Source organism: Henckelia pumila, chromosome 1 (genome assembly GCF_033568475.1).
Source record: "Henckelia pumila isolate YLH828 chromosome 1, ASM3356847v2, whole genome shotgun sequence".
NCBI classification, from domain to species: Eukaryota; Viridiplantae; Streptophyta; class Magnoliopsida; order Lamiales; family Gesneriaceae; genus Henckelia; species Henckelia pumila.
In genome coordinates, this window is record NC_133120.1 from 103355325 (window position 1) to 103364416 (window position 9092).

Here is a 9092-nt window from a genome sequence, read left to right on the forward strand (position 1 = left end):
GACCACTTGAGAACAGTTTTGAAGACGTTGAGAGAGGAGAAACTGTATGAAAAGCTATCCAAATGTGATTTTTGGTTGAAACAGGTGGTATTTTTGGGTCATATTATTTCAGAAGATGGTATTGCAGGTAATCCAAGTAAAGTTGAAGCTGTGATCAGTTGGCAGAGATCGACATCTGTACCTGAAATCAAAAGTTTTATGGGCTTGGCAGGATATTATCGTCGATTCATCCGAGATTTCTCATCTATTGCAAAGCCTATTACTCAGCTTACAGAGAAGAATGCACCGTTTGTGTGGTCTGAAGCATGTGAAACAAGTTTTCTTGAGTTGAAGAACAGAATGACTACAGCACCATTCATGACAATCCCTTCAGGTACTGGTGATTTTGTTGTTTATTGCGATGCTTCTCACCGAGGTTTCGGATGTATTTTAATGCAAAAAAGACATGTTGTTGCTTATGCTTCTCGACAACTGATACCACATGAAGTCAGATATCCAATTCATGATCTTGAATTGGCAGCAATCGTTTTTGCATTGAAGATCTGGCGACATTATTTGTATGGTGAGAAATTTGAAATCTTTTCTGATCACAAAAGTTTGAAGTATTTGTTTTCACAATCTGAACTGAATATGCGACAACGAAGATGGCTTGATTTATTGAAAGATTTCGACTGTGAAATTAAATATTATCCGGGGAAGTCGAATGCAGCAGCTGATGCCCTAAGTAGGAAGGTATGTGCTTAATCCTTGTCTACTATAGGTGTATCTACTTTGATTGAAGATTGTTGTATTTCTGGTTATATATTTGAGACAGATCGAAGACCGATGAGAATTTGTGCTATCAGTGTTGAGCCTAAATTATTGATTCGAGTCAAAGAAGCACAAAAATCTGATTTGAATGTACAGAAGTCGATTGAAATGATCAGATCAGGACTTCAGTTTGAGTACAAGGTTAGTGATGATGATATTCTGTATGTGAATAACCGAATTGTTGTTCCCGATCTTTCAGATTTAAAACAGAGTATTTTGAAAGAAGCTCATTGTAGTCGATACAGTATTCATCCTGGAGGCAGAAAGATGTACAACGACTTGAAGATTCAGTATTGGTGGAAACAAATGAAATCTGATGTGACTCAATTTGTATCAAAATGTCTGAATTGCCAACAGGTGAAGGCTGAAATAAAGAAACCAAGTGGCTTATTACAGAGTTTATCTATTCCTGAATGGAAATGGCACCATATTTCCATGGACTTTGTGATGAAATTGTCACGATCATCCCGAGGATGCGATGCTATTTGGGTGATCATCGATAGATTGACGAAATCTACGTGTTTTATTCCCTATTGAATGACTTATCGTCATGATAAAATGGCAGATCTCTATATTTGAGAAGTGGTAAGACTACACGGTGTGCCAAAGTCGATTGTATCTGATCGAGATCCTAGATTTACTTCGCACTTTTGGCATAGCCTACAGGAAGCTCTAGGTACGCGTTTACATTTGAGTACCGCTTATCATCCTCAAACTGACGGTCAATCTGAACGAACTATTCAGACTCTTGAGGATATGCTTAGAGCTGTGATACTTGATTTTGGTGTTACATGGCAAGACTCTATTCCACTTGTGGAATTATCTTATAACAACAGTTATCAGACGAGTATAGAGATGAATCCATTTGAAGAATTATATGGGAAAAAGTGTCGATCGTCATTGTATTGAGATGATGTGTCAGAGGTGCCTGAGTTGGAACCGGATATGATTAGACAGATGACTGAGAAAGTGAAGTTGATTCAGCAAAGAATGAGAACAGCGCAGCACAGACAGACCAGATATGCGAATGTTCGACGTCGGTCGTTATCTTTTGAACAGGGAGATAGAGTGTTCTTGAAAATTTTACCATTCAGGGGCACAGTTAGATTTGGCAAACGAGGAAAGTTATCTCCGCGATTTATTGGGCCGTATGAGATTCTCGAGAAGATAGGCAATTTTGCTTATCGACTCGCTCTTCCTCCATCTTTATCTGGGATACATGATGTCTTTCATGTATCTATGCTGAGGAAATATCTATCTGATGCGTCGCATATTATTCAATCTGATGAAGCTGAATTGGATGAAACTCTTAGCTATTTTGAACAACCGATTCAGATACTTGATAGGAAAGAAAAACAACTCCGAACGAAGACCATTCCATTGGTGAAGATTCAATGGAGTCGGCACGGAGTTGAAGAAGCGACATGGGAAGTTGAAGATGACATGAGACAAAGATTTCCTTATCTATTCCACTGATGTGAGTTCTTATTCAGTTTTCTGTTATTCTTTCCTCTTATGAGTATACCGATTGCATATCTATACTGCTTATGAATTCGAGGACGAACTCATGTCTTAGTGGGGGAGAAATTTAAGGCCCGGGATTATTTAATTGAATCCAGGATTATTTAATTGAATCCAGGATTATTTAATTGAATTCGAGATTATTTAATTTTAATCCGAGTATATTTAATTTGAGAATATTTAGAGTTTTGATTTAAATTCTAATATTTTTAAATTATTTAGGATTGAAATTGAATTAAAATAAGGGTCGAGGACTGAATTGTAATTTTTGAAGACTTGAGGGACTTAAATGCAAATATAATTAAAGTTATCAGATTATTATTTGATGTATCAGCATGTGCACGTGTAATCTCCATCTCCAATTCAGAATTTCAGAACAGAGCAAGTCGAGATCCTTTCCTTTTCTTTGGTTTTCTGATTTTCAAATCGCCGTATCTTTTGATCCGGTTGTCCGATTTTGATTTCGAAAAGTGTTCTAGAATCCTTACAATGTAGGCTTCAATTTGATGTAAGTCTTGATTTATTTCGACATGTTTTGAAGTTGAAAGTTGGTAGATATCAGATATTGAGGATATGTTGATGTTCTTCGACGTTTATGTATTTCGATATCGAAACCGAGTTGAAGAATTCATGTTGCTTGTACTTAATCTTGATTTTCAGTTTATGTTTGATGGTTATAGCTGTTGTTATCTTGTTCTTTGAGTTGTTATGGTTGAGATAATGTACGTATGAGTTGTATTCGAAGTCGGAAATGGTTTCGATATTTCGTCGGTTACCGATTTTCAGTCGTTACGCCGTCGGTTTATGATTTTAAGCCGTTTTGGTTTTGTGTTGTTTGAACTGAATATGATAGGAGTTCTTAGTGATATGTTGAGCTTATAATCACCTTATTTCGGATTTCTAAGAATTGACGAGCTCGAGATTGTAGCTGTCAAACCCAAGAAGAGTTGTTGAGGTTTGAAGTTGTTCTTGAGGATGGAACTTGAGCAGATTGGTTTCTGAGGTTGATTAGAATTGATATATGTGTTCTTGTTATATGTTTCAGATTTGAAGCTTCAAGAACCAAGACTAAACGAGAAGGTATAAGACGACATCGCAAATAAGGGATTTGAAACTCAAGAATGAAGCTTCTTGAGTTGTCCCGCTAAAATCACATACTTGTTTATTGCTTTGATTATGTTATGATGTTGTCGATCCATCCTAGGTAGTGGATCTTATTTGATATGAGATATGAATTGATTCTTATGCCAGGGTCTGAGGCGACCTTATTTTCTAGTCCGAAGAGACGACGATAGATGGATATCCATGTCAAGATCGTATACGAATCTTGATGGCAAAGAGTGTGATAGGAATCAATTCTTTATATATGCGTTTACTCTATTCTTGAGTTGAAATGTTTAGAGTCGATATGTTTTTATTTAACGCGTATATATGTTGATTATACTGAGATTGTATTCTCACCGAACGTTTTCGGCTGTTGTCTTGTTTTATATGTGTGCATGACGACAGATGGGGCAGGAGCTGGCCAAAATCGATGAGGGTAGCTCATGAGAGAGTCTAGATATGTGGACTCGGGTTGTTGTAGTTGAAACATTGTATATTAAGTCTAGAAAGCATGTTAGAAAACACTTTAGTTGTTGTTCTTGAAGAATTGATGCATACTTTGTATAATTTCATGCTTTTGGTTGGATTTAAACCTCTAGTTTGATGTATGAGCTTGATATAAACATGTTTAGATCTTGTTTTATATATATTTACATGTTTTGGGACATCATTTTGATGGATTGGAATTGATTGAAAGGATCAAAGTTGCTGACAAAAGAACAGAGCAGGTTTTCTGCCCAGGATGCGCCCACGCGGCATAAAACTACCGCCCGCGCGCAGCCTGGAGCTCAGCCTATTGTTTTGGAAAAAAACAGGGGCGTCCGGGCGGTAGTTTTTGACCGCCCGTGCCCACCCCTTTTTGAAAAAAATTCTTTTCTTATTAGATTAATGATGCTTATTCATTAATTGCCCCTTAAAATTTGTGATTAGCAACCCGAGGCCCCACAGGTATTGTAGCACTAACTCTTCGGGACAGCGGAGCAGGTCCTAGCCCGACTATCTTTAGGAAGTGTAGTGATATCCTAGTAAGATATCCCGGGCGGCGGCGAGAAACCCGGAGGGGGGTATTGTAGCACTAACTCCTCGGGACAGCGGAGCAGGTCCTAGCCCGACTATCTTTAGAAAGTGTAGTGATATCCTAGTAAGATATCCCGAGTGGCTAGGACCCGGGGAATACCCTGGATGATGGTATAACCCGGATGATTGAAGTAACCGGGCCATTCCAGAGGCCCGAGAAGCCCTGGAGATCCCAGGAAGTCGAAAGAAGCCCGGATAAAAGCAGGGGAGCCAGGTATCTAGGAGTAACCCTTTGAAGGGTAGGCAAGAAAGGAAAGTTGGTGGGACCCGAGCTTTTCTATTCTTAGATCCAAAAAATAGCCACGTCTACTTAGAGTATGTCAGGTTCAAATCACAGACCAAATCATTACTAACCACGTTCTAACGGAGTGGGCTCTTTCCGGAAATTATGGGTTGTCCAAATCACATGTGGTAACCATCTCATCACACGTGGTAATCATCCCATCATCCTGAAAGCAGTCAGTAAGCCCATACCCAATAATCATTGAAGACCCGGGCGGACGAGTATAAAAGCCTAGGGAGAATCTCTCAAGAGGGGGATCATTCCGCACACACTCACTCTCTCAAATATCCGTATAAACTTCATTTCCAAACAAATAAGGCACTCGCCTATCTTTTCATCTGGGAATTTACCCACTCCCGAGTACTCATTTTGTGATAATCGCATCAATAACGAAGAAGAGATCGGCCCACTTCCGAAGATATTGAGTCAACCTCGCTCCCAAATGTCCATTTTAAGACCCATCAAAATAGTACTCCGGCCGCATAATGCTCATCGTGACTTACAAACATCCGACTTAATTCCCGAGCCGATCGAGCTCTAGGTCCCGGCCAGAATATATATCTAGCTCATGATCCATATATACCTAGCTAGGCACCCCAACCTCATGGCTAAGGCAGAAGTGGCGTCATTAATATACATTTCACTCTATCTAAGATCCTCGTAATCTTGCTCAAAAAAAAAAAAAAGATCCTCGTAATCTAGAGCCAGCTTACAAAGAAAATATTGTAATAAGGCTACTCACTCAATTGTACTACAAAATATTAAGGTTCGTATTGTTTATTTATTAACTCATATTGCTTACCTACCCTAAATATATATTTTCTTCCTTCTCACATTTTGTGCACGATACCCTGTCTTACATGAGAAACATGAAAAAGTTAAAATAAATTTAAAATAAGCTATAATAGATTTGTATAAAAATTTAAGTTAATCATTTTTATAAAATGAAGATCAATATGAAATAATTGCTATAAAAACTTATTGTACAACATGCACAATCATAGACATGGGCCGTGACATTTTTATTCATGATGATGATTTCTGACCATCTTTAGATCCCAAATTATCTCTCTCTCTCTCAACTAATTAACCACCGTCGAGACAAATTCAATGACCACCGTTGAATGAAAAATATTTTCGTCCCTTCATTTCTCTGATATCCCTTTTTTTAGGGACATCAGAGATGAGATGTCACCACTTTCCATCTCAAAATTATATATATATTTTTTGAAACGGGATTTTTATTAAATAGTTTTTATTTTTGTCTAAAACCCTATATATGTTTAAAAGTTTAAACGTAACATGCAGCCATCCTGACCACCAGACTCACTTTTGGCAACACCTCTCGTGACTCGAATTTAACACTCATCCAGTCAAGTAATTTTAAATGAGATAATTCTCAATTTAGTCTCTTATTTTAGATTATTTTTTTGATTTAATTTTTATTGACTCAATTTAATCTTTCATTTTTTATCATATTTTCACAATTGATATTTTCGTCCAATTAAACCTTAAAACTAACTGAATTTACCTCCTTGACCCATTCAACCTTTCCTCCTCACCTCTTCAACCAGTAAACCCATCTTACCAATTTATTTCTCCCTCAACACTACAAACCTAATATACTCCCTCGGTTCTCTAATCTTGTTGTGGCCCATCAGTTGCGACAGTGTCTTTCCACCGGCAGCCAACTGCAACGGTGTCTCTATTCCGGCAGCTTAGGGTTTGATATTAAAATTCTTTGAATCTCTTTTTTTGCGCGTCGATTGATTTGGAGTTGTTCTTGCGTGGGATCTAGGCTCTCTTTTAGCTCGATCGAATCTACACTTGTTTTCTCTTGGTTTGGGCTCTTGATTTCTGTTTCTCGATGGTCTCGAAATTTCAAAAAAAAAAATTGAAAATTTTGAGTAGTTGGAAATGTGAGTTTTTGCGCACTCTTCTTCTCCGATCTGTGTCCGATCTCCGATGGCTGTGGGATCTGTCCGGTCGAACAGATGGTGGAATCCAACTGATGGTGCAAGTCGAATAGATGTTGCAAATCGATTCTTTTATTTTATCTAGTTTGAGCAATTCAATTTCTATTTTCTGCTAATCTTTTTTTATTTGTGTGTATGATTCAACCTTCTAATTCCCTTAATCAATTGATGTTCTTGGAATTAATTTATGCTGGATAGGAGATTTTCATGTACGAAACTTATTACGCATTATTTTAATTAATTATCTTAATTACCTTTTTGTTAATTAAGTGATTGAAGATAATGGTTAGCATTCGAGTCAACGAGAGGAACACTAGTACGTAGCATTAGGCTTTACAACCGCCATGTTAGTTACCCTTTTTTTACTTGATTTAAAGCTTAATTTTTTGGAGAAATACGGGTTTACAGCCTTTGGGTTTACCAGTTAAAGAGGTGAGAAGGAAAGGTTGAATGTGTTAAGAAAGTAAATTCTGTTAGTTTTAACATTTAGTTGGACGGAAGGACCAATTGCGAAAATATGTTGAAAAACGGAGGACTAAATTGGGTCAATAGAAAAACGAAGGATCAAATCTGAAAAACGGCCTAAAATGAGGGATCAAATTGGGAATTATCTCAATTTTAAATTAAAAAAACTTGTAGATATTTAATTATGATGATCAAACGAGAATTTTTGTGTCAAAATATTTACCAAACGTTAATTTGAACGAGAAAATCGACGAAATCTAATTATAAGTACTCAAGTTTAAACGAATGAAATATATACCATTAGCATATTTTTTATATTCATGCCAAATTAAGTTTAATGTTAGAAAATATTTTTAAATAAAATTTTGAGAAAATTACTTGTTTGGTTATATATGTTTGACTTTATGATCATCTATATTATCACAATTAAGGTTTAGACGCTATCTTTATTTTTTAAAAAAAATTCAATCATTTTTGAAATGCAAGTGACATCAATGTAACATGTGGATCTTATGTGAATCGTACCACATCAACATTTCCGATGAAAAAAAAAAAACTAAAACCTAAAATTGAATTTGAAAACATGAAAGACTAATTAAAATCACAACACCACAAAATTACAGGATAAAAAATGAACTCTTCACTAAAATTTTCACCAATATGACCATACTATATTACTCTCGTTTTATGAATCATATAAACAATCGTGCATGCAACTATCCCATTTTCTGATGGTCCCAAATATATAATATATCTAATTAAAACATATACCATTACATATATTCTTATTAGCTAAATCTTAATAAACATTTAATCATTTTTTTATTAAATATTTTTTGAATATATAAACTCAATCAAAGATAAAATATGATATTTATAAACTTTTTTTTTCACAACGATTTAAAAAACAAATATGTGATATTTAGACTCTAAAAAATAACACCGTTCTTTATTAGAATGAGGAAAAACAAGAGACGTACCGTACCATGTTGAGGATTAATAATGATGTTTATGTAACCTCGGAGAAGGAATAGCAATCAGCGGCGTCTTCTTTCTCATAACAATCCCAAAGTTTTCAGACAAATCAATATTATTTTCTGATCCCTCAGGCAATTTCCACTCAAACAAATGGAAAAGAGTAGCTAACAAGTGCATCACCATCCTCTCAGCCAGCAGAATTCCAGGGCAAACCCTCCTCCCCGATCCAAACGGGAGATACTGGAAATTGTTCCCAGCGAAATCAAATTTTCCAGAGCCGTCATTCAAAAACCTGTCGGGCTTAAATTCAGATGGGTTGTCCCAAACAAGAGGATCCCTGTGAATGGACCACACGTTCAAGTAAACACTCGAGCCCTTTGGGATTGTGTATCCTCCGATTATGCTGCATTGGCTTGGAACCCTTGGGAGTAGCAGGGGAATCGGTGGATGAAGACGAAACGTTTCTTTTACAACGGCATCCAAATATTCTAGTTTTGGTATGTGGGATTCTTCCACTGTATTTTTTAGACCTACTACTTCTGCTAGCTCCTCTTGCACTCTTTCTTTTACTAGTGGATTGTTCAAAACCTCAGCCATTACCCATTCAATGATTGTCCCCGTTGTATCAGATGTTTTCGATATGCATCCTTGTACGCATGCATGCATGCATCATATATATCGTGTGTATTAGTTTTCGGTTTTTTTATGTTTTGATATCAAAATTTTCCTATATTGTCTTTTCCTTTTACCATCATTAATTGAGTAGATGAGATCCTGGCATATGGATAATACCCAAACCATGCATCCAACTGTTCGTATTTTTACACATAGGCGTAATTAATTATATATTGTTGACGTGACAACTCATGGATATTAGA

General features: G+C 36.5%; 1 protein-coding gene across 1 annotated transcript; it reads right to left on the reverse strand.

Moving 5' to 3' along the window:
* Window positions 1–8232: 8232 nt before the first annotated feature.
* Window positions 8233–8811, reverse strand: LOC140871187 (p-coumarate 3-hydroxylase-like). The gene has a single exon (XM_073273616.1). It carries the CDS (start codon window positions 8809–8811, stop codon window positions 8233–8235), a length of 579 nt encoding a protein of 192 aa, XP_073129717.1.
* Between the last annotated feature and the right edge of the window lie 281 nt (window positions 8812–9092).

Excerpts from the sequence above, each read along its gene's own strand:
- LOC140871187 (XM_073273616.1), bottom strand. The coding sequence starts at position 8,811 with ATGGCTGAGGTTTTGAACAATCCACTAGTAAAAGAAAGAGTGCAAGAG.